The 26,080-nt window shown below is 43.6% G+C and overlaps 1 protein-coding gene and 1 long non-coding RNA gene across 6 annotated transcripts in view; one reads left to right on the top strand and one right to left on the bottom strand.

Moving 5' to 3' along the window:
* The first annotated feature begins 430 nt into the window (after positions 1-430).
* Tmem202 (transmembrane protein 202) lies at positions 431-22,413 on the top strand. 5 transcript variants are annotated; one of them, XM_076925498.1, is made up of 6 exons: positions 431-6,732; positions 6,865-8,047; positions 8,331-8,405; positions 20,589-20,738; positions 21,069-21,200; positions 21,563-22,083. In XM_076925498.1, the coding sequence occupies exons 2-6, from the start codon at positions 7,882-7,884 to the stop codon at positions 21,781-21,783; spliced, it is 744 nt and encodes a 247-aa protein (XP_076781613.1). In that variant the 5' UTR covers positions 431-6,732; positions 6,865-7,881; the 3' UTR covers positions 21,784-22,083. The 5 variants fall into 5 exon arrangements, 4 of the variants coding, with proteins under 4 accessions (XP_076781613.1, XP_076781612.1, XP_076781611.1 ...); XM_076925497.1 differs by lacking the exon at positions 431-6,732 and having other exon boundaries at positions 6,751-8,047; XM_076925496.1 differs by lacking the exons at positions 431-6,732; positions 6,865-8,047; positions 8,331-8,405 and adding exons at positions 16,743-16,824; positions 17,035-17,281 and having other exon boundaries at positions 21,563-22,413.
* LOC143439310 (uncharacterized) overlaps positions 8,405-26,080 on the bottom strand; it is a 47,744-nt gene continuing 30,068 nt past the window's right edge. The window contains exon 3 of the long non-coding RNA XR_013107608.1: positions 8,405-8,800. This is a non-coding gene — a long non-coding RNA (uncharacterized LOC143439310). The remainder of the gene's footprint in view (positions 8,801-26,080) is intronic.

Below are 26,080 nucleotides of genomic sequence, written 5' to 3' on the forward strand. Positions count from 1 at the left end.
TCACCTGAGGAGAAAAATCACTTGAGTCACAGGGACTATGAGCTGCACTCAACAGAAGAAGTGAAAATTACTAAGCAAAGTACTTAGAGTTTCTTGAGAAAATACTCCATTCATCTCTTGCCGGGTGGTGGTGGCGCCTGCCTTTAACCCCAGCACTTGGGAGGCAGAGGCAGGCGGATTTCTGAGTTCGAGGCCAGCCTGGTCTACAGAGTGAATTCCAGGACAGCCAGGACTACACAGAGAAACCCTGTCTCGAAAAACCAAAAAAAAAAAAAAAAAAAAAAAAAAAAGAAAAGAAAAGTTATGAATGGAGTATTTTATTTTATTTTATTTTATTTTATTTTTTGAGACAGGGTTTCTCTGTGTAGCCCTGGCTATCCTGGAACTCACTCTGTAGACCAGGCTGGCCTCGAACTCAGAAACCCGCCTGCCTCTGCCTCCCAAGTGCTGGGATTAAAGGCGTGTGCCACCACGCCCGGCCATTCATAACTTTTCAATTACCCTCTCTCTTACTAGTACATCAGGTAGTCAGAAAGTTCCTGAATTGTAATTTTTTTTAAGGTAATGCAAACAAACGTCCAAAATCTAGCATGGAGATAGCAGCAAAAATGTGAATGAATAAACATTCACACCTACTGTGGCTGCTGAGAACCGGATTCCAATCCTCTACAGGAGCAGTATACACTCTGAACCACTGTCATTGTCCCAGCCCCGACAGCTTTTACTCAAGGGAAGACAGACAAATGGATAGGAGACTGGCTGGTGGTGCACATCTTTAATCCTAGCACTTGGGAAGCAGAAGGATCTTAGTTTGAGGACAGCCAGGACAATATCTAGAGATCCTGCCCCCTTTTCCAAAATTAGACAAAATGGACAGATGTGCTGGCTAGTTTTATGTCAACTTGACACAGTGGCATAGCATAGGTGCTCTAATAATAACGGAATCTGGAATGGGAATCTTAGCCGGGTATGAGAGGAAATTTCCTTTAGACCTTCAAATAGATGGCAGAGTGCCGTGCAAAGTAAAGGTTCCCTGCGAGGACTGTGGTAGAAAGCCTACCAGTGAGGGCTGCTATGGTGACTCCCCCAAACCCCATGTTCAACATGCATCTCCGTTCACTCTCTGGGCCTTGCTCTCTTTCCACAAGCTCCCTTGTCCTGTCTAGCTAACTAGCACTTTTAGGAGCCACTCCAAAGGTTACATCCCTTGTAAAAGATTTTCCTAGTCAAAATTTAGCCTCTAATTTTGAGGCAATTATCTGGACATATTATCTAATAGTGAAGCTCTCTCTCTCTCTCTCTCTCTCTCTCTCTCTCTCTCCTGCTCACATTTCAGAGCTATATACAAAATTAATTCATTTAACTAGCTGCCTCTAATAAATGAAAACTACAGAAAACAACCAAATATTACACACTGTATACTACATATGTCATTGTTAATCATGTACCGTAACAATGATTGCAGTGTTGGACCTCTGGGATAGCACAGTAGACAAAAGCGTTTGCCCTGAAGTCAGATGATCCGAGTCCTACCAGGGCCCCAGGGCCCACATGGTTGAAAGAAAGAACAGACTCCCAGAAGTTGTTCTCTGACCTTCACATGCATGTGGTGGCATATGCACATATGTGCACACACATATACTTAATTTTTTTTTTATTTTTAAAAAAGGTGCTTAGGGGCATGTTCTGCACTCATTGTATTCCTCCTCCCTAAATATGTTTTTATTTTCAGCGTGTAGTTATCCTTTATGAGTTATCCTAGAGTGTCTGAATCATGGCGGGCCTTGTGCTCACAGGTAAGTGTTGAATGCTCACAGGATGCCTTCAAAAGAAGGGATGCCTGTTATCTGGCCAGAAGCCTGAAAGCAGAGGTAGTTAATATCCTGGTGACCTTTGTCCTATCCATGTGGCTGAGACCACACACTGGGTCTTCCCCAGACCCTTATGTGAGCATGTTTTCCTCAATCTGTAGAGCCCATCTCTATGGAAGGTGTCACATGTGCTTCTGTATTTAGCTTACATTGTTCCTCAAGGAGATGTCTCCTTTTTTTGTGCACATGGGATTGAGTTAATTATCACCAGGAAAGTTTTCACCAAATGTGCTGTGCTTAAATATACCTAAAACAAACTACCTGATGTCAGACTCCTGGAGTTTGAACCAGCACCGCTACTTAGTCATGTTGAACTGAACTACCTTCTTGCTTCCCACGGATGACTACTCTGCCAGCCATGGTGGTAGTGGAGACCCTAGTCCTAGAGCATTTCAGCAAGTACACTGTGATTATAGAACAGATGATGAAATGGTGACTCACTACATTCTTGGGGTAACAGGGCTCAGGGAGGCTAGCATCCTGGCTGATACCCTCCAAGGAAGCAGAGTCACCGTGCATGCGTGCTGTGAGCATAAGGGCTGTGTAAACATTGCCTGCCTCTTCTCCATTGCTCTACAAGGTTCCTTTTGGTCCCTTTGCTTGTCCACGTCCTCATCAGACCACAGGATGAATGAGACCAGTGTGCCCTTGCTGCTTAAGCCAGGACTCTGCAGGCAGGAAGTGTTCAGCTGTGTTTGTCCAGTGAACGCATGAAGGAAGCACTAGTGTCAGATTTCCAAGCCCAGCCTGACTCAGTGTGTAGAGAAGAGGGCAGCCTGTGGAGGGAGGCATCTGTCAAGGAGAAACAATAATGTGCTCACTCAAGGATCGAAGGTCCCAGAAGAGCCTGGCACACAGCAGACATTTTATGAGTGTGTGTTGGATGAGTAATATGGACAAACCAAAGTGGAGGCTATGGAGTGTGTGGGGAGGCAACTGCTGCATCCGGCTAGGGAAAAAATAGTACATGAGAAGGGATGAAGCTGGATCATGGACCGAGACTGAAGTAGAAAATTACCAAGTCACTCACTGTCTACTAGATACGTGTCTTACTTGTCTTGTTGTTGTGATAAACCATTTGGCAAGAGCAATTTAGGAGCCAGGCCATGGTGGCGCACGCCTTTAATCCCAGCACTCAGGAAGCAGAACAGTCAGATCACTGAGTTCCAGGCCAGTCTGGTCTACAGCATGAGTTCCAGGACAGCCAGGGTTACACAGAGAAACCCTGTCTCAAACAAACAGACAAACAAACAAAAAGTTAACAACAACGACAACAAAAGCAACTTAGGAAGGGAGGGTTTGTTTTGGCTGACAGTTTGAGACAATTTGACTTTTTTTTTTTTTTTTTTTTGACAGTCCATCAGACAGGGAAAAGCGTGCAGCAGGAGCCCGGGTGGTCAGTCAGTCTCACTGAGTCTACAATCAGGATGAAGATGAAGGAGGTGCTTGCTGATGCTCACCTTGCTTTCTTCTCCCTGTTCAGTCTAGGACCCCCAGCCAGTGAGAGGTGCCACCTACATTGTGGGTGGGTATTGTGGTTTGGATAGGAATGGCCCCCATAGCCTCATATATTTGAATGCTTGGTCACCAGGGAGTGTATCTGTTTCAAAGGATTACAAGAATTTGGAGGTGTGGCCTTGCTGGAGGAAGTGCGTCATTGGGAGTGGGCTTCGAGATTTCAAAGACCCAGTCTCTCTTCTCTCCCTTCCCCTCTCTTTCCCTCCCTTTTCTCTCCTTTCCCCACCCTCCTCTCTCCTCCTCCTCTCTTTCTCTTTCCTCCTGCTCAAGGATCAGGATGTAGGTCTCAGTTACTGCTCTAACACCATGTGAGCCACCGTGCTTCCTGCCATGATGATAATGAATTAAACCTTTGAAACTGTAAGCAAGGCCCCATCTTACAAATACTTTCCTTTATAAGAGTTGCTGAGGTCATAGTGTCTCTTCATAACAATAGAACTAAGACAAAGACAGTAGGTTTTGCCACCTCATTGAAGCTGGAAATGCCCTCATGGGCAGAACTGGAAGTGTGTCTTCTACATGATTCTAAATTTAACAAGGTTTACAAAATTAATCATGAGACTGGAAATGGTTCAAGTTTTTTTCTTTTGAGACAAGATTTATTTATGTAGCTCTGGCTGTCTTGAAACAAGCGCTGTAGACCAGACTGGCTTTGAACCCACAGAAATTCACTTGCCTCTGCTTCCCAAGTGCTGGGATTAAAGGTCTGCGCCATTCCCCACCCTGGTTCAGGACTTTAATACTAGCACTAGGAAAGGCAGAGGCAGGTGAGTCTCTGTGAACTGGAAATCATCCTGGTTTATATAGTGAGTTCCAGGTCAGCCAGAGTTATATAGTGAGATATTAACTAAAAACAAAATAAACAAAAAACCCCAAACAAAAAAATCCAAAATAACAAAACAACTATGACTATGATGTTATCTTATTTTGTCTCATAAATGTTCAAATTTCATGCTATTTCTGTTTTACATGTGCAGAACTTACTCTGAGAATTACAATAACTTGGTAGACTGAGTGAGGTCAGAAGAGGAAATCAAGAAGGCAAGAAAAGATCTTTGCAAGGTCTCTTTTTATTATTCATGTATCGAACACTTGACTCAAACTTGTGGCTAAGGGTGACCTTGAACTTCTGATCCTCCTTTCTCTTGTTCAGGATTACAGGTGTGCATCACCAAACCCCATGCATGTGCTTCTAGGGATCAAATCGAGGGTTTAATGCATACGAATCCAGACCTCTACCAACTGTGCCAATTCCCAGCTCATTTTAATATTTCAACTCATTGCACCATTGCCAGAGTTTTCTTTTTCTAGATTATACATCTGGTTGAGTCATTTTCCTGCACTAGAAGGTTTTTTGTTTTTGAGACAGTGTCTCACTATGTAACCCAGGCCAATACAACACTTGTGGTCCTCCTGTCTCTCCTCCTATCTTGCATAGCTAGGATTATAAAATTTGCCCCCTCCCCGTGCCTGGCTCAGACTCCAAAATTATTATTTTCTAATGTATATAAATATTTACCTGAATATATCTAAGTGCATTGTGTACATGCTTGGTGTCCACAGAGGAGAGAAGGCATCAGACTATAGTTACAGACATTGTAAGCCACAACGTGGATGCTCAAAGCAGAACCCATGTGTTCTGTGAGAACAGCAAGTGCTCTTAACCACTGTTTCTCCAGCTCCTCAGTTTGCAGATTTAATGGCCATACAGTACTGTCAGGAAAAAAATCCAGTGTTACACAGTCAAGTGTCCTAGTTTGCTTTCTGTTGCTGTGAGCACCAAGACCAAAAGCAACTTGAAGAAGAAAAGGTGTATTTTCTTAAGTCTGTATCTCAAGTTATCGTCACTCAGGGAATTTGGGGTAGACCTGGCAGCAGGAACTGATGCAGAGACCATGAATGCTCGCTGCCTACTGGTTTGCTGTCTGTGGCTTGTTCAGTCTGTTGAAAGACACTCCGACCTTCAACACATACACCGTGTTTATTTGTGCTCACAGTCAGGGTAACTGAGAGGTCTTCTAGGGGCACAACTGCCTGTGATCCTTTATAGAAGTGACCGGAGGAGCTTGGAAATAAAATTGTTGCAACTTTAAAGAAGTGACAAGTCTCTCCTTCCTTAAATTGTTTGTCCGAGGCAAGACAGGCGACCTTGGAAGGCAGGCTGTCTCAACAGACATTCCTTTCTGTGTTAACCACTAGCAGCTGAGCAAGGCTCTCTATTAGTGTGTATGAGCACACATGTGTGGATGTGCACTGATGTGGGAGTCAGATGATGTCCACAGTCATGGTGACCCCTCCTCTACCTCACTCATCGAGGCAGGGTCTCTCAGTCAAAGCCAGAGTCCATCAGTATGGCTGGTCTCACTAGCCAGTTTGCTCTGGGATCCCTTCTGAGGTTGGTATTACAGGTGGACCACCATAACTACTCAAGATTTACATGGTTTTTGGAGATCTGAACTCTGCTCCTCAGGCTTGTTCACTGGGCATTTAACCACTCAGTCCGGATGTTGACACTTTTGACAATCAAAAAACATACCCGGAACAGTGTCCCCTTTTGCAGGAATTCAAAGGTGGGTAGAATCCTGTAATATTCATCTTGGGGGGTTGCCATGGAAGCTGGATTCTGAAGATTTGAAAGGAATAGGTATCCCCAGGCAGCACAGAGACCATGCTGAGGCACATGAAGAGAACTTCATTCCTATGTTTGAAAACATTATTTTTCTGTGCAGAGAAATGAGGCTAGTTGGATTCTTTGAGTTACTGGTTATTCCTCCTTGGCTGTTAAGACGGATCCTCAAAAAAGAATACAATGTATCAGTGTGTGGGGATGTATTTAAAGAAGAATTATCTCAACTTCTGATAATGACTGTCATCGGAAGAAATGTTTCTAAGACTGATCTCAGCCAGTTGGTCTTGAAATAACTCTGTGTTTTAATGGCAGTGCAGCTGAGACTACAGGGCCATCACCCTGACTAAACAGACCTTGCCCACCCCTGCTGCCAGATGGCAGCCCGTACGTGATCAGTGCTATGACTCAGCAGGACTGGCTTAGACAACCTTATTTGATTTTATGGTTCAGCTAGTAGTGGACACTGTGATTGTGTGGTACTGTCATGCCCTGGTTCCAATGTTCCATTTAATATCAAGTGGACAAACATCTCTATTTATATACTTTCTACTTGACTGCACCTTCCCACTGATTAAAATTTTGGCTTAGCTGGAAGTTGGTAAGAGGCACTTAGCAAAGAAAAGTTCGACTAGCAAAATGCCGACTGTGTGACTGCCCAGTTACAGTGTTGGTCATGGAGCTAGGAGATTGTGTGACTGCCCAGTTACAGTGCTGGTCATGGAGCTAGGAGATTGTGTGACTGCCCAGTTACAGTGTTGGTCATGGAGCTAGGAGATTGTGTGACTGCCCAGTTACAGTGCTGGTCATGGAGCTAGGAGATTGTGTGACTGCCCAGTTACAGTGTAGGCCAGGGCCAAAGAGATGGCTCAGTGATTAAGACTGCTTCGTGCTCTAGCAGAGGACCTAGGTTTGATTCCTAGCACCGATATTTGGTGGCTCAAAACCTCCTGTAACTCCAGCTCCAGGGAGACATAACACCATTGGCCTCACACACTCATAGCAAAACTCCTAGTTTCTTCTTCTGTATGATAATATTTATATACTATCTTCAGGCCCTAAAGTTCTATTCTGTTAAAACCATGATATACCCCAGCAGTCTACTTTCTTAATCTGCACTAGATTGAAAGTCTTTCAGATGTAAGATGGCTCTTGGATCATGAGACATGAAATATCTCATGAATCAAAGGTAAGTAAAAATGTCCATTTTTGTTTTTGTTTAATTTTCATTTTGTTTTGTGGTTTTTGTTTGTTTATTTTGAGACACAGTCTCACTATGAAACTCTAGCTGGACTGGAAGTCACTGGGTTGACCTTAAACTCATAGAGCTCCACCTGCATCTGTCTCCCCAGTATTGGGATTAAATGTGAGCGCTATTATAGCATGCCTGGCCTGGCAGTGCCCTCTATTCTTAAGAAAAATTAAAAATAAGTGAATCAAGAGCAGCCTTGGAAACTTGAAAATGTCATCAGATGACATGGGCAATGCCCTTAGCCTTGTCCTGAGGATGCACCAAGTGAACATCTGGCAGGGCTGGCACTGACCAAGGCCCTCTGAAAGAAACAGTAGGGAAACTCCTACCAGACTTTACAAAGAAAAATGCTACTCAAAGGAAGGAAAACATGGCATCTAGTGCTCTGTCTATGCAGTCTCTGGAAGCAGGTGTGTGTAACTGTGAATGCTGACTGCTTCTGCAGGGGTGGGTACTAAGAGGCGAAGCCTGCCTAGCAGGGGAGGGGACCCTCCTCATAGAACCTTTCAGATATTTTTTTATTTTTTAACGTGTAAATATGTGCCATCTACACATTTTAATTTCATCTGCCTTTTGTCTTCTTTCTGTCTTTTTAAATAGTATTTGTTTTACTTATGTGTATATGTGTGTGCCACATGAATACAGGTGCCCTTGGAGGCCAGAGGAGGGTGTTGGGTACCCTGGAACTGGAGTTACATGCAGTTCTGAGCCACAGTAACCGCTCCAGGGTGCTGGGAGCCAGACCAGGTCTTCTGGAAGCGCAGCCAGCACTTTTAACTGGTGAGCTATTTATTTGGCCCCTTCTCCCTTGCTCCCTCCTTCCCCCCCCCCCCCCCCCATTTCTTCCTTTCTAAACAAAAGATCTTACTTTACTACACAGACAAAGCTGGCCTGAAATGTGAAATCCTCCTGCCTCAGGATTCTTAGTGTCTGCAGCACACCTTGCGGCTTTTCAGTGTTAGCTGTTTGAGGTTTCTGTTCTTCTGTTTGGAGAACTGCACTCCCTTTCATCCCCACCTTGCTGCAAATTGGAAACCGCAACTAGCTTTTCCAGTGCCCGCAGGCGCATGCGCAGGCCCTGGCCTTCAACCACTGGAACCACCTGCCTGGAACCACCTGCCTGCTACCCCAAGAGAAGGTGTGGCAACATTGAAACAAAACCCGAGGATGGAATGTAGGAAATCAGTCAACCCTGCCCTTGCTGCTCACCGGGATTTTCTAGCTGGCCTGGAAGCTTTGTCAGTCACTGGTTACTTTCCTCTCATCCTCTGGTGCCTAAATTCTCTTACCTCCTCCCTTTTGACTAACAGCCCAGCACCAGCTTCTAGATATCTATAGCATAGATCTTCTGTGAGACCTTCTGTCCTGTGGCCATTCCGAAGGATTTGGCTTCAGAAAACCAGTGAGGTAGTGCTGTGGCAGTTTACAGAGCTGGTGAGATGGCTCAGTGGGCCAAGGTATTGGCTGCTGAGCCTGAAGCCTGAGTTCAAGCCCTGGGACTCATGGTGGATGGATGGAGAGGCTCATGCACACCTACACAAAACAGAAAAACAATTTCCAAATAGCACATTTCACTGATCTGTTTTGGTGTGTGTGCATGTGTGTGTGCACGTGCGTGTGTGAAGAGCAGTGGCCTTTCTTCCCAAGGACTTGGTTCAATTACAGCACCCACTGTACCCCAGTTCCAGGGAACCCAACACCCTCACACAGGCATACATACAGGTAAAAACACCAATGTACATAAAATAAAAATAAATATAGAAAATAACCTATTTTTTTTAAAGTAACTTTTATGTGAAATGCCATTTTGTTCTTGTCAATGCTGGGAATCAAACCGCTGGCCTGTGAATGCTAGGCTAGGGGAATGTTGTACTGATCACCTCTTCCCAGCTGCCCTTAGTGTTTCTTGTGGATTTCTTTCTTTGTCTGGCAGTTTCCTCTGTGTGTGAAGTGTGTGCATGTTGTGGATTATTGCATGTGTGCACACCTGCACATGTGCGTAGAGTCCAGACGTTCACGCTCTGTCCCTTCTTCCTCAGTGGCTCTTTGCTTTGTTTTTTGCTGAACCTGGCCAGACTGAGTGAGTGAGCTCAGGGGAGCCACTTGTCCCTGCTTCCCATTGCTGAGGTTACAGGTGTGAGTGGCCAGATCAAGCTTTTCAATATCAGTCCTGGGGATCCGAACTCAGGTCTCCACGCTTACACAAGCATGCACTTTACCCGCACAGCTCTGTCCCTAGTTCACCTCTCCTCACTTAAAAATATTCTGTGTTATACTTCCCCTATTAGACTTTTCCCTCATGTGGGACACACACACACACACACACACACACACACACACACACACGGTCTTATGCATCCTTCCCCTGAGAAGAGATTTGGAAAGAGATGGCAGAGTGTTCAGGACAAGAGGGCCTACACCAGGTCAAAATGGCTCCAGGGCAGTGATGCACAGTTCCACAGTACACTGTGTTCTTTAGAGGTCAGGACTGAGGCTCTGGCTGTCCCTGCCCTAAGAATGTTTTCAGGAACCTGGCAGAGCTAGAGCCACATTAGACCACTGGTCAGAACTTAGTGTTGTCTTCACAAAGACTCAGGGAGAAACACCACTCTTCTCAACTCAAACCAACACAGTCTGTATGTGTGAAAACTTCATTTACTCTTTATTGTATGTGTGCACAAACTAAGGGAACAGAAGATCTCTTCTCACCCCAAAAAGCAGTATCAACGAGGCTGGAAGGGCAGCTCGGTAGGTAAGAGAACTTGGCCTGGCCACTCACATCTGTAACCTCAGCAATGGGAAGGAGGGACAAGTGGCTCCCCTGACCTCACTCACTCAGATGCCCTGGGTTTAGTTCCCATCACCCACATCACGGGGTTCACAACTACCTCAATATCCCATTCCAGAGCATCTGACACCCTCTTCTGGCCTCTTAAAAACCTGCCCACATGTGGTACACATATAAATGGAGAGTCACACTCACACACACATAAATACATACTTAAAAATATTAGTAATTTAAGGGAAATATTTGAACTTCTTAAACGTTAAGAGCTAGATGTGATCTTCGAAAGGTCTAGTCTGCACCTGTCAGGTAAGGGGAAGGAACTGGGGACAGAAGCCTGAAGTGCTGGTCCTCAAGAGCCAGCTCAAGCTCCTACATCCAGAGACACTTTCAGCACCTAGCACCTTCAGGATGCTGGTTGGGTATTCAGTGGTTATAGGATTAATTGTGGAGAGCTTTGGGGGCTGCTTCTAGGAATTTGGCAGGAATTGGACATTAAGCTTGGACAAGGAAGTAGACTCAAGGTGAACACAGCCCAGGAGTGTATTGTATTGCTTGTGTCTTAGTCATTCTGATAAACTCAGTGACCAAGGGACTTTGTTTATTGCCTTGTTTGTTTAATTGATTATTGCCCTGCTTGTTCCTTGACTACCTTTCCTATGCCTTAGGACTGACCATATTCTTTGTATGTACCTAGAATGATATAAAAGCAAACTGAAGAAAAAAAACCCCTCATCAGCCTCGCTGGCTGGGGTCATGCTACGGTGTTGTCTAATTGCCTTTTTCTTTAATTCTCACTTCTGTTCTGGAGACCCTGTTGACTGACTGAGCTGGATTGGACAATTAATAAATAAATGCTTAATGCATGTAGCACAGTGCAGCCCCACACATTTTTTTTTCTGCTGTCGTGTTTTTGAGACAGGAAATTGTTATGTAGCCAGCCCAGGATGGTCCTGCCTCAACATCCTGAAAGCTAAGATTACAGGAGTATAGTACCATGCCTGAGTCAAATCAATTTTTTAAGTGAAATTATTCTAGTAAGGTGAAATATATCCAGAGAGTGACAGGGCTGGAATGGGGACGTGACTATGTAGACCCCCTGACAGGGAGTCTGTCTGCACCCCTTGGATTTTCCCTCAGAGATGCTTAAGGTCATCTGGCTTCCTTGAGATTGAATACAGCTCATTGCACCACGTCTGTATTTTATTCCACTGCCTTATTCTAGAAAGGAATGCTATGGACTTGAATTTGTCAGCTTTCAACAATCTAAGAACTTCAGAAGAAATGAAACAACTTGCAAGCTCAGGATTTGGACAAGGTCAACATTGGAGCAGTAGCTGACTAATCTTATTAAAGAAACTGCACAGAAAGGTATTAAAACCTGCTATCTTCCTTGAGTCTGTGTTATCCAGACAGTGTCAGGAGGCCAGTGGAGAAAGATAAAGGATTGTTAAGCCAGCAAAGGAGCAAACTGGCAATTTAGGGAGAACTTAGAGTTCTAACCATGGAGACAAAGGTTGAAGGATGAATTTTCCCATTTTCTCAGTGATGATAGGCAATGTAAGAATCACCCAGAAATGAGAAGATTCTTTGTGTTTTAAATGCAATACACTTGGTGTCCTTCTCTAAGGGCCTCTGCGATCTTCACGGCCAGCAGCAATGAGCAGCAGGCAAGAAAACAGTTTGCTTCAACATGACTCAGCACACAGTTGTTGGTTCAAATTTCAGGAGTCTGACCAAAGTGGTTTATTTTAGGCATAACACAATTTGGTGGAAATTATTCTGGTGACAATTAACTCGATCCCATGTGCACAATAAAGCAGACATAAATCTCCTTGAAGAACAGAGTAAACTTGTGTATATATGCTTTCTCTGTGTGTGTGTGTGTGCGTGTGTGTGCGTGTGCAATGTAGACCTAACACATTAAAACTTTTCTTTGTAAAGCCCATCAAGATAGGTTCTATAGATTGATTGAAATAAATTTACAATAAAGGTCTTTGGAAGGATCGTGTGCCAGAAAATTTCTCAACACACAGATAGCACAAAGATCACTAGGTAATTTCTAGGCAGATAACTTCTAGGCTATATATTCCTTCCCTTGAAAGAACAACCCTATGTGCTTAGCATTCCAGGATCCCCTAGTGCATGTCTGTCTTTGTGTGCACACGTGTGTGCATATGTACTACACACACACACACACACACACATGCTCACACACACATAAAACACACAGAGAAGCACCATACACATATGCACATGCAAAAAAGTTAGACATGATATAGGTTTCAGTTCTAAGGGTTGACTAGGGCCTCACACCTGATACACATGTTTTGTCCTAACACCCCCATCCCTTCACCCCACCCCCACTCCTGCTACCTCCAGGGACTTGATATTCCTGTCAGAGAACTTACTAGGAATGGAAGTATGTGTGTCTGTAATCCCAGTATTTGAGAGGCAGAGCTGATCAGAGCAGGAATTTGAAGTTACCTGGCCCTGTCTCAAACAAAAGCAGAGATGGGGCTGTAACTCAGTTGGTAGAATGTTAGCTTAGTGTGTAAAATCTAGTTTGATCCTAGTTCGATTAACATACACTCATATAGACATACATAAAAATTTGAAAAAAATGTTAAATTTTTTAAAAAGAAGTTTAAATTCATCCTTGGCTACATAGCATGTTCAAGGCCTATCTGTCACAAATGAAGAGACAAACAACACCCTTGAATGGCTGCCAATAAGAACAGAATCACTTAACAGGGGATAGGGAGCGTGGTGATGTCACTTCTTTATTATAGAATTCTTATGTATTTTTTTAATACAACCATCACAATATTGTGCGTAGAAAACAAGACCCCCAGTTTACAAATTCAACTACACAGGAATCAGTAGCTTTTTCTCAGAATAACCTTATTCCTAATTTTAGTTCCTAAGCCCAAACCCAGGAAATATTGAAATTAGCTGAAGTCTAGACATAATTTCATGCGTGTGGAGGTCAGGGGTCCAGCACAGGTGGTGTTCTGTCGGCACTGCCCACTTTTCTGAGTCACGTTCTATGTCTTGGAACGTGCCTAGTAGTCTGGGTCGGCAGCCCAGTGGACCCAGGGTCTTCTGGTTTCGCTCCCCTGTGCTGTCATTACAAGCAGATGCCACCATCTCTGGCTTTTTGAAGAGAGAACCAGGATCTAAACTCAGATTATCAAGCTTTCATAGCAGGTACTTTATCAACTGAGCCATCTCACCAGCACAGTTGTGCTGTGTTTCCTTGGCTGGTCTAGAACTTTCTTTGTAGACCATATTGATTCTGAAACCATGGATCTGCTAGCCTCTGTCTCCTGAGTGCTGATATTAAAGGTATGTGCCTGGTTAAAAAAAATTCTTTTTTGTTAAAGACTATGTGTGTGTGTGTGTATGTATGTATGTATGTATGTATGTGTATGTACATGTGCAAGCAGGTTCCTGTAGTGTCCAGAAGAGGGTGTCAAATTCCCTGAAGCTAGAATTACAGGTGGTTGTGAGCTGCCTGATGCAAGAACAGCACATGCTCCTAACTGCTGAGTGGTCTTTTCCACCCTAAAGAATCTTTACATATCCTAGCAGAAAATTATATATATATGTGTGTGTATATATATATATGTGTGTGTGTGTGTGTATGTATGTATATGTGTATATATACACACACATATATATGTATACGTATATGTATTATGTATGTATGTATGTATGTATGTATGTATATATACTGTAAGGTAGCTCTCTGCTCTGTAGATGACCTGTTTATACTGTTGGGACTGTTGTCTAGTGAATAGAAGTTCTTAATCAGAAGGTCATCCTATTTACAAAATATTTCTTTGCAGCTTATGTTTTTGTAAAACATTGCCTTTTTCAGAGTGAAAAAGATGTTATCCCATGATGGGCAGTGATGGTATATGCCTTTGAATCCCAGTGTTTGGAGACAGAGATGGGCAGGTCTCTGTGAGCTCAGGCCTGGCCTAAAGAGAGTCAGGATAGCCAGAGATATACAGAGAAACCTTGTCTCAGAAATAAACAGATAAATAAATAGTTATTCCATATTTTCTTCTTACAAGACTGCTTTTCAAAACAATGACAGTGTTTTCAATGTATACTAAATGACAGTGTACATAGTCACCAGATTTACATGGGTGTTTTGTTCTACCCATCACAGACCCTAGCAAGGTCCTTACTAGTCATGTGTCCTGCTCTTTGGGGTAAGTGCTCAGGGTAGGCCTGAGGGTTGGGTGGTGCCAACCTGTTCCTTTAATGAGTAGAGTGTTTTATTCAAGACATTAGTCACTGTTCACAAATGGTCTGGTATCCCACATTACATCAACATCATCTGTTTGATGGTGTGCTTGTTTAATGCCAGTCATGAAAGACTCCCAGGGATGCCAGGGGTAACACAGTTTTTCCACCAATATTAGTATTTTATCTGTCATGATGTGGCTTGTGCCAAGACTGCATTTGAGCAAGCTTGCAAAGACAGCAGAGGTGCTGCAAGGATGATCGTGTACTACTCAGGATCCAGGGCTGGGTAAGACTGTTGACGCCCTTCTCTCCTCCGGCAGCCTGCATATACCTGCGGGCTTATGGAAGCTGGCCAGCAGGACAGAGGTTTGGAGGTCAGGTCCTACTTAATTTCTCAGTGTTCTATGTCCTATAACCAGAGTGTGACGTGTCTTGAGCAATAGACTCAGCACAACCATCTAGTTGTGGTGCATAATATATTGTGTCTTGTTGTTGGTTTTTTGTTTGTTTGTTTTTATTTTGTTTTTGTATTTTTGTATTTTTAGGCAGCATCTCCCTCTTTATTCAGGTTGGCCTGGAATTTCTTCTGTAGTCCAGGCTAGCCTAGAACTTACTCTGTAGCCCAGACTAGCTTCAAACTCATGGTGATCACCCTCCCCGTGACTTCTCAGTGCTGAAATCAGGTGTGGGCCATCACACGGAGTGGCAACCTTTATTCCATACCTTGTAGAATCCAACTGCTAGTGTCCTAAGAACCGCAGGCCCTTCGTGCCTTCCTGTTTTGGGACAAATCTTCACTCCAAATATCCTCCAGGTTGATGACCTGGGAAACCCTTTAAAATATAGCTTGTACACCTTTCTATACTCCTGTTAGTGGTAACAACTCTCTCCTCTATACCAACCTCAGTGAGTTATCTAGAAATGTACTGGTCACATATTTGCATTCATCACTAAATACTCTGTCTCCACACATTGAACTGGTGTGGAAGAGTTAAATAGTACTTTGGCAGAAGGAAGTTTGGCTGACTTTGTTGGTTCCTGCTAGTAGGGAAATATGGATGAGGCACATTCAGGAGGATCATGAGATTGAAGTCAGCCTGTGTTACACTAGAGGAGCTGGGGAGATGGCTCAGTTAGAAAAGAAGCACTTCTGTCTGCTCTTCCCAAGGACCCAAGTTTAATTCCCAACATTCACATTAGGCAGCTCACAGGATACCTGATCCTCTCTTCTGGTCTCTGGAGATACCTGCACTGTCATGCAGATATTCAAATACATATACATATCATAAAAATAAAATAAAACCTTTGAGAAAAGAAGTGCTTGTCACACAATACCCAACACTCTCATACAAAGTCTAGAGCAGTGGTATGAATTTGTAATCCCAGTGGGGTGTGGAGAAACATGTCTCCCTAGGCCTGGTTGGCCAGGCCAGCCATATTGGCAAGCTCTGGTTTTAATGGGAGACCTTGTCTCAAAAATAAGGTGCAATGTGATTGAAGGAGACAACTCTTCTCAAGCTATGGCTTCCATATACATGTTTACATATGTACCTGCATACACAGGTACACATATGTGGATACATGTCTCCAACAAATATACTGCATTCACAAGAGACGTCCACACGCTAAAGCATGGGCATATACTAGTATGTAGAACTAGTGGTTCTCACCAGCTGAAATATAGAACATGGGAATTGGGAAGAGGGTGGGCTGGCAGAAACTTATAGTCAGGCATGTGGATTCAGATCAGATTTAGGAACCAGTGTTTTTATGTGAGCAAAGCAAGAGCTGGTGATGTGGCAGAGGAACAGAATGCCACCTGCACTGCACCTTTGACGTAGAGCTCTTAAGAGGTGACGGGCAAGGCTCAGATACAGACAGTTGTGTAAGGCGACTAGTGTCACTAGGTCATTGACTAGGCTGATGTGGGCCAGGGAAACTCCTGGCACTTTCATGTAGAACCTAGCACCGCCTCTCCATCTTGAAGAGTTATAATTTTCAGCACATCAGATTTTATTGTCCAGGGCAATAGTTATCAGCATGATAGTGGGTCCTGTCAGCAGTGTGTCTGTGGTAGAGTGCTTTTCCATAAACAGAAGATATTGAAGAGAGGAAATGAGAGGACAAAGAGAGAGCTAAGCAAGTAAAATCACTTTGTATGAGCCCGGTGACCCAAGTTAGATTCCTTGAACACATGTAAAGACAGAAGGTTATATATACAGAGAAACCAGTCTAAACACTCACTCTCCCTCCCCACTCTGTGTGTGTGTGTGTGTGTGTGTGTGTGTCTGTCTCTCTGATAATTTCTTCCTAGTATACTAAGACTGAAAATGATGAAAGAGAAACAGGATCTATACCCAGGATTCTTCTGGCACGTGTGAGGAGGCGTTGAGACAAATTCCGTGGCAGTTAGAAAGTTGAACTGGCTGCCAAGATGGAAAGGAAGGAACAGACCATGACCTTTTACAGTCCCAAGGTCGCCACAATAAAGGGGGACCGGAAATACCAACGGGTGAGGAGACTTTGTAGGCCAGAGGGGAGGAAGAAGGGTTGACTTGAGCACAGCGCTACACGGAAAAGAGCACCTATGAAATTTTGACTTTTAGAGAGAGGCAAGCGGTCTACAGATCAAACCTACTTGGGTATATTGTGGTAGAGAGAGATAGGAGATCTCAGGGATCTGGAGTTAGCTTCTTTGGCAACATTTCCCTCATCCTTGTAGCCTACCCTTCCTACCAACACACAGTCGATGTCAGACCAGAAGCGTCAGCAGTGTGTGAATGAGGCTTACACCTACATCCGGATGCTCTGTGGCAGCCTCTCTGCCTTTAGTCTCTTGCTGCTGATCTGCACGTCCCCACTGAACTGGGTGCAGTTCCTGGTGACCAACAATGGCCTTGAACTCAAAGCAGGACTCTGGACCTTATGCAACCATGAGCTATGCTGGAGCCACGTACCCAAGCCACCCTGTGAGTGCCACAAAAGTCAGTGTCACAGGCTCCACAATTGTAGGCCTGACTTTCTTCCTTTAAGATCTTTGGATCTGAGACAAGTTGTGACTATGACTACCCCTTTTTATTGGTATTTTGTATATGTCCTCTTTCCTGTCCTGGGATGATTCCTGTCCCAAATAGCTGCTACTATTCTTTAGGTAGAATTCTTTTGACATTTATAAGATAACATCTTGGAACAGGTTTGGATACAGGTGACCCACATGATTGATACTTGACTGTCCTTATATCTGGACCACTCCTCTTTCTAGATCAAGGCTTCTTATTGACATATACAGGTAGGCCCTTTTCTACCCGAGGTCCTAACCATTTTGAAACTGTGACAGCTAAGCTTGCTGCCTTTCAAAAGCTGAAGTCAGAGCTGAGGATGAAGCTCATTGTAGAGTACTCACTTGCCATATACAAAATGTGTAGAGGGCAAGGATGTGGTTAAGTTGGCAGTGTGTTTGCCTACCATTCAAAGGTTTATGCAAAGCATAAACCAGCTGGGATGGCACCCCTATAATCCTAGCACTCGGAAGGCAGAGATGGAGGATCAGAAGTAAGTTTGAGAAAGCCTGGACTATACAAAATTCTATTTTTTTTTTAATTGTGAGATTTTGTCTCAGGAGGAAAAAAGTATGTATGTTAAGCATGGCAGCACATGCCTGCAATCTTCTTCTTTGGTAGGCTGATGAAAGAACACAGTGAGTTTGAGACCAGGCTGGGTTACGTAGCCAGACCTGTTTCAAACACCAATCTCGTGTGTGTTTGTGTGTTTGTGTGTGTGTGTGTGTGTGTGTGTGTGTGTGTGTATGTATCTGTGCGTACTCATGCATTTGAATGTATGTTAACATCTATGTGTTAAACATTCATTTATTTACATTTGTGTATGTCTGGTTTTGCATACAGCACAGCACACTTGTGGCGGTCAGAGCGCAACTTTCTGGAGTTGGTTTTCTCCTTTCCTAAGAGTCCCAGGGATCTAACCTGGGCTCTCAGGCTTGGCATCAAGTGCTTTTACCCACTGAGCCATCTTGCTGTCTTCCTGGCCCCCAGTACCAAAACCATGTGAATTGGTTAAGTGTAAGCTTAAGGGTGAACTTTCTAAAAGATAAGAGAGAATGTCATCAACTGCCAAGGGCAGGAAGTGCAGAGGGTGTGAGGGGACTCAGGACTGGGCTCTCAGACAAAGACAAGCAGGCCACCCAGTCTCTGGGGCTCTCTGATGTCCAGCTGACACTCATCATCGGTTATGTTTGCTTTTATCTCCACAGCCCAGGTTTTCCTGTTTATTAGTGTGTCGGTGCCAACAGCAGGCTTAGCCTTACAGCTCATCAGTTCACACAAGCAAGAGGAAACTGACATTTCCAAGCCAAATAATCAAATAGATCCAACTTAGGCCAAGTTCCCTCTCTTGGTCCCCTTAGTTATAGCCAGGCAGCTGTAGGCATGGATAGGTGATTAAGGTGTCAAGAGCTAAATACTGCAAACTGTACCTAGCTATAGGCTCCCTACAGCCCCACAGGCTGCATGCACTGTCCATCTTCAGTGCCACAGTCTTTAGAAAATAAGCTACATTTAAGGTATTTTCTTTTTAATGTGACTAACTTGTTGGAAGCCTCAAAGCAATTCACCTCCATGGTTAGGCTTATGATTTGTATTAATGAAAATGAATGTTTTTTATCATAAGGAGCAGGCTAGAGAGAACAAAATGAAATTTATATGGCAGATTTTTTTTTTTTAAAAAAAACCCTCAAATTTTTAACTAAGTATGTTTGGTATACATGAGTGGAGGTGCCAGCAAGTCCAGAAGAGGATGTTGGATCCGCTGGAACTGGTACTCTAGATGGTTATGAGCTGTGCATGGATGCTGGGAACCACACTCTGGTCTCTGCTAGAGCAGTACATGACCTTACTGCTACTGCTGCTGCTGCTGCTGCTGCTGTTTCTCCTCCTCCTTCTCCTTCTCCTCTTCCTCCTCTTCCTCCCCCTCTTTTCTTCTTTTTAAAATAGGGTCTCAAATAGCCTTCTATGGCCTCCAACTGACTATGCAGTTGAGAACAACCTGGAACGTCTGTTCCTCCCAAATCTATATCCTAAGTGCCAGGATTACCTGTGTGTACCACCTCACCTGGACAAAATGTAAATAATCTTTGTTTGTTTGTTTGTTTTAAGGCAGGGTCTCACTATGTAGCCATGGCTGTCCTACAGACTAGGCTGACCTTGAATTCACAGAGATCTACCTGCCTCTGTTTCCCAAGTATTGAGACTAAAGGCATGAGCCACAAGCCATACCAGCACTTGGGAGGCTAAGATAGGCTAGCCTTTCTTACTCTGTTGTCTAGGTTGGGCCCAAATTCAGTAGACAATAAGTTAGAATAACATCCTTTCTCAAAAAATAAAATATCAGGCATGGTGATGCACACTTGTAACTCAGCACCTAAAAGCTAGAGACAAGCTAGAATCCAGGGTCTTTACTTACTGAGCAAGTTTGAGCCTAGCCTGGGCTACACGAGAGCTGTGTCAAACAAAAGCAGCAACAACAGCGACATAAAATGAGGTAAAACAATGAAACAAAATTCTAACGGTTACGTCTAATCATCAAGAATGTGGCTAACTTCTTGTTTCGTTAGATTTAGTGCTCATTACAATATTCAGATTGAACATATATTGCTTTTAGAACTAGAATTAGAAAAAAATGTCTTATACTGGTTTGTGGTGGCAATCACTCCTTTAATAAAACTAATTGACATGACTGAAATATTCATGTATTACCCTTAATTTACCAAAAAAGGTTCTATCTTCACAGTAAAGAAAACCCATGTAGCCAAGTATGGTAGTGTGCGTACCTGTAATTCTAGCACAGGCGTAGGAAGGTCAGCAATTCAAGGTCAGCTTGGGCTGCGTGGTGAAACCCTGTCTCAGAAGGGGGTAAGGAATTTTAAGTGATAATGAAGACTTTGTCAAAAGGATCTTATTAGTGTCCGTGATACTACATGGCAAACTCCATTTTACCTTCTTTTGTCCTAGTTCCTTCTCTTGAGATTTTATCTGGTTTTAATTAGTTGCCTGTTTGTTTGTTTGTTTGTTTGAGACAAGGTCTCAAGTAGCCAAAGCTAACCTGGAACTTACTATGTATCCCAGGCTGTTCCAGACTTCCCTAGTTATGTTGCAATATCCTGAATGCTGGGATGACAGGTGTATGACACTATGCCTGGATCGCCAGCTTTCCTCAAGGATGTCAGTTACTGGATGAATCAGGCCTTTCCTCTTCTCTTTGCAGATTATCTCCAGTATTCTAGGGCCTTGTTCATCATCTCTGGCCTCTGCATGCTTGCTGGCCTTGGCTTGCTCTTTAGCTCTTGCCGCCCTGCAGAAAGAATGGCATCCTCTGAGTTGGATCTGAAGGTGTTCATGCTCAGCTTCTGCTCAGGTATGGACTAGCAAGGTAGTAAATGCACCAAGGTAAAACAATCAAGGAACTGAATGTCTCTGGGGGCTTTCGTAGTCTTTCCTATCCTTTACTTCTCTTCAACATCACACCATCTCCTTGTCATTTCTCATTGCATGGAACATACAGCTTAATTGTCTTATACCAAGGCAGACGATCCCTTCTTTCTCTCATCTTGGCTAATCCCCAAGTTTTAAACCTTTTGATCTCTGCCATGGGTATGATCCCTACAAATGAAAGAGGAGCCGGGGGTGGCAGCCAAGGCTGACAGAAGATGCTGATAGATTGTGACACCTTTCCTTTTCGTCCCAGCTGTCTGCTTGCTCCTCTGCCTCAACCTGTTTCTGGCCCAGGTTGAGTGGTACACAAAGAGTGCCATGGAGTCTGAATTCCTGTGGACTTATTATCTTAATTGGTGCAGTGACGTCTTATTTATCTGTGTCGGTGAGTCAAACCCCTGCGCTGGGCTTAGGAGGAGGGCACAGGAAGCCATTTCTGTAACAGGAAGTAGCGTGGAGAAGAAACAGACGCACAGCAGGTTTGTACATGGGGAGGTGGTGTGGTGTGGTGGGAAAGCATCGATTTAATAATCAAAAGCCTAGAATTAGTAACTTGTTCTCTCGAAAAATGAGGTTTGGATGGGTTAAGTAATTTGTTTAAGGGTACACAGAAAACAATAGCATGATTGTTGAAATCTAGGGGAGTGAAGCGTTACCCTAACCAGACCGTAAAAGGATGAATGGGAATTTTAACAGCTAAGAGACTGTCTGTCTGTTAAACCATATCTCATTTTTCCCCTCCTCTAGGGATCATCTCTTTGCTCAACTACATAACTTTCCAATCTCATCCTCCTGATGAGAGTGTCAGCACAGATCTACAGCAGAAGTCCAAGCTGGGCTTTGGACCTGTGCCAATAACACTGCCTGCTACAGCTGAAATGTCACGTGCTGAGATGCAGTTTTTAAGTGGGAGACGGAAAAAACTACAGAATGTGAGAAATGGAAAACTAGCCTCCACAAGACTGTGATAGGATGACGGAAGGCTAAATCCTTCTAAATTTTGCTGTCTTAAAACTAGAGAGGGTGAGGTCAATGAGAAGTGATTGTGAACTCAGACGAAATCTTCGGATATCATGTCCGTGGTAGCATGTAAGCTAACGAAATGTTTTTTGTGTGCACCGCATCCAAAATATATAAGACAATTATAGAAAAAGCAATGGAAGGCTGGAGAAATGGCTCAGCAGTTAGCAGTGCTGACAGCACAGTCGTGGGATTCAGAGTTGGAATCCCAGCACCCACATAACAAGCCTCTTCAAAGACGAGGTGGAGATGAGGAGATGGGACATCAGCACTCTCTTCTGGAGTGTGAGCGTGCACACACAAATACATCTTGAAAATAAAAGAGAAGGTAGTAGGGATTCACAGAGGAAATGTATTTTATTCTTGCAAAAGATTTATTTTTATTTGTGTGTGTGTGTGTGCATGTGACCTGTGTACGAGTACCTACAGAGGCCAGAGGAGAGAATAGAATCTCCTGAAACTTGAGTTATAGGCAGTTCTGAGTTATTTGACTTGAGTTCTGGGAGCTAAGCTCAGGTCCTCTGGAAAAGCAACAAGCACTCTGTAATCACCAGAGTCCTCACTGAGATATTTTTGATGATGATGACGATGATAGAATTTAGGTTCATAAATGAAAAGGGCTAGCAATAAATGCCCTATGTGGAAGAGAGAACTTTTCAGGCACTGGGGAATCCCATGAACCCCTGGTGGAGGTTAACTCTGAGTTGTTTTTACTGCTTATGGCTTTGGGAATTCTCAGGATGAAGACAGTTGGCCGATACTGATACACAGGGATTGGAAATCTCAATAGAGAAAATATCAAATACCCCCAAAAGCTGAGAGGTATGTGTAGATTCTGGGGAACTCATGGAGATCCCAATTCCTATGAGGACTAATACTTAAACTGCTGTGTCCATCCTGGTTTACAGAGTGAGTTCCAGGACAGCCAGAGATACACAGAAAAACCCTATCTTGGGGGTATGGAGGGGGAAACTTTATAGACAATCATGTAAAAAATGATTCTTAGCCCCAGGTGAGGAGAAAATTTTAGTGAGGCATTCACAAACTTACTGAAATTCTCTAGGACATTTGTAGTGTCATAGATGGAAGAGAAGAGGGGGTCAAACCAAGATGAACAGCTTCACACACCAGAAACGTCAGCAGCAGCAAACAAAACGCAAGCTGAGGTTTAATATAATCCTGAGGTTTAATGTGCTCTCGACTCACCAGTGAGCAGAAGGAAGGAGGAAGGAGACCCCTGTGGGGTACAAGGGACTCAGCAGGCTCTCAAGATAGATAAGGGTCAGGTCCACAGCTTTAACTCAAAAAAGTGTTAGAAACTTGAAGCAGCCGCCAGGCAGTGACTGGAACTGTAATTTATTTAGACCTTGGATGCAGAAGGTTGCAAATGCAACAGTGAGGCAGCCTAGCAGGTCTCTAATGGCCTCTGTGGTGTTCCTGAACAGTGGAACAGAACAGGAGACCTAAAGCTCTCCATCAGAAGACCAAACCGACCCCCAAGGCAGGTAAAGTGCTTGCTGTACATGGGTGAAGACCTGAGTTTGGAACCCCAGAACTGACATAAAGCTGGACACAGTAGCACAGGTCTGTAATTCCAGGCTCCTACAGGGGACAGGAGGTAAAGCAGGGGCTACCTCAGCTCTTAGGCCAGCTAGTCGTGAACATACAGAAGTGAACACCAGGAGACCTTGTCTTAAGACAGGACAGATGCTCAGTGTTGTCCTCTCAGCCTCGCACACCCGTGCTCACACAGGGGCTCACACGTTAGAGGGAGGATAGGCATTAGAAGGAAGGAGAGGGGGAGGGGAGGATTAAAACCAAACAAAACATGACTTTAGCCAAAATAAGGGAACCCTAAAACAGCCAGGATGACACCCCCACCCCCAAAATGCCTAGAGAACTGAGGATGTAACTCAATTGGTAGAATGCTTGCCTAGCCTGCATAAAGCCCTAAATTCAATCCCTAGCACCTGACAAATCCAGGATGGTTGATACACCTGTGATCCCAACATTCAGTAGGTGTAGGCAAGAGGATGAGGTCCTCTTCAGCTACATAGTACATTTCAGGGCACCTTGAGCTATGTGAGACCCTATTTTATTTTCAAAGACTTATTTTTTTATTCTAGGTGTATGGGTGTTTTGCCTGCATGTATGTACCATGTACATGTATTGCCGGTGAAGGCCAGAAGAAGACATCAGATGCTCTGGAACCTGAGTTACAAATGGCTGTTAATAGCCATGTGGATGCTTGGAAATGAAACCATTCCTCTGCAAAACCTTCTGAGCCATCACTCTATGATACAGGGTTTCTCTGTGTAGCCCTGGCTGTCCTGGAACTTGCTCTGTAGACCAGGCTGGCCTCTAACTCAGAGATCCACTTGTTTCTGCTTCTTGAGTGCTGGGACTAAAGGCATGTGCCACCACTGCTCAGAAAATACCTTATTTTTTTTTCTTTCAGAAATTGCCTGTATATAAGAATTCCAAGGAAATGTTTACAAAAACTGAACAGTCAACAATAGGGGTATTCATTCATTCCACTGAAGTAATTTGGGTGGTATATATGACAAAAACATTAGACTAAATTATTAGATAACTAAAAAAGTAAACCTATGAAAGAGAAAAATGAAAAGGAACTAATTAAAAATCATGGACATTTGCCAGTATGGTGGCACGTGCTTAATTCCTGCGCTTGGGGGGGGGGGGCATCTCTGTGAGTTCAAGGCCAGCCTAGTCTACAGATCGAGTACCAGGACACAGAGAAACCCTGTCTTGAAAAAACAAAAGAGGAAGAGAAGAAAGAAGAGAAGGAGGAGGAGGAGGAGGAAGAAAAGAAGAAGAGGGAAGAGGAGGAGGAAGAGAAAAGAGATCATGGATGTTTAAAAAGTAGGCACTGGGCCGGGTAGTGGTGGCGCATGCCTTTAATCCCAGCACTTGGGAGGCAGAGGCAGGCAGATTTCTGAATTCGAGGCCAGCCTGGTCTACAGAGTGAGTTCCAGAACAGCCAGGGCTATACAGAGAAACCCTGTCTCTAAACCCCTCCCCACCCCCCAAAAAAAAGTAGGCCCTGAAATAAAGATTCAGTAGAATTCTAAGCATTGTGGCTCATGTCTGTAATCTCAGCACTCAGCAAGCTCATGCAGGAAGATCAAGAATGTAAGGTTATCCTCTACTACATAGCACGTTTGAGGATTGCCTAAACTATCTGGAGCTATAATTTATGTAGGACTCGGGCTTTAATTGTCAACTTAATACAACCTAGAATTACCTGACAAGAGTTTCAAGGAGGAAATTTCTACACTGGGTTGATTTATGGGCATGTCTTTAGGAGATTGCCTTAAGTTCATTGATGTGGGAAGACCAAGCCCACTGTTGGTGGCAGCATTCCCTAGGCAATTATAAGAGTGGAGACTATGAGCTGAGCACAAGCAAGCAAGCTAGTGATCATGCATGCATTCCTTTACGTCTCTCTCCTCCTGACTGTGTATGTGATATGAGCAGCTGTTTTAAGTTCCTGCAGTGTTGGTTTCTGTGCTATGATGGCTGTTAATATAGAATAAAGCCAGCATAAACCCGCTTTCCCTTAAGTTGCTTTTTGCCAGCATATTTTATCATAGCAACAGAAATGAAACTAGAACATAGAATATAATCCAGAAAGCACACTCAATAAAAGAGAAAATAGCCAGGCTTAGTGGTGTACATACTTTACAATCTCAAGAGAACCAAGGCAGGATGAACCAATTTGGATATATACAGGAAAATCTCTACTCAAAGAAAAAGAGGAAGGCAGGAAAGAGGGAGAGAAGCAGGGAAGGAAGACTTTATTTTCAAATATCTAGAATATTTTTTAAAACTATGATGATTTAAAAAATGCTAAAAGCTGTCTCTTTATTTCATTTGTCTCTTTATCCTAATCACAACAAAATTAAACTTAAATTCAGTTGACAGAATGATTAAAAGAAAGGCTTCTCTATTTTAATAACTTGTCAGCGTAGATAAAACAGAGTCACAATGGACGTGACAAAGTATTTGGAATTAATCAAGAATGAGTTTTGAAAATGAAACTGCTAAGGAGTTTAGCTCAGTGCTTACCTCACATGCTTACCTCACATGCTTACCTCACATGTTAGGGGTGTGGACTGAGGCTCCAGTACTACATAAAATAAAATGAAATCCTAAAAATATTTGTTAGAAACAAAAAATTATTGCTTAAATAAATGAGTGTTGCATATAATTTTCAGGCCTGCA

The sequence above is a fragment of the Arvicanthis niloticus genome, chromosome 26, assembly GCF_011762505.2.
Source record: "Arvicanthis niloticus isolate mArvNil1 chromosome 26, mArvNil1.pat.X, whole genome shotgun sequence".
In the NCBI taxonomy this organism is placed as follows: Eukaryota; Metazoa; Chordata; class Mammalia; order Rodentia; family Muridae; genus Arvicanthis; species Arvicanthis niloticus.

Coding starts and splice junctions, on each gene's coding strand:
- Tmem202 (XM_076925496.1), top strand. CDS start 16,747: ATGGAAAGGAAGGAACAGACCATGACCTTTTACAGTCCCAAGGTCGCC. Junction 16,825..17,034: donor GGGACCGGAAATACCAACGG/GTGAGGAGACTT, acceptor TCATCCTTGTAG/CCTACCCTTCCTACCAACAC. Junction 21,201..21,562: donor CGTCTTATTTATCTGTGTCG/GTGAGTCAAACC, acceptor CCCCTCCTCTAG/GGATCATCTCTTTGCTCAAC.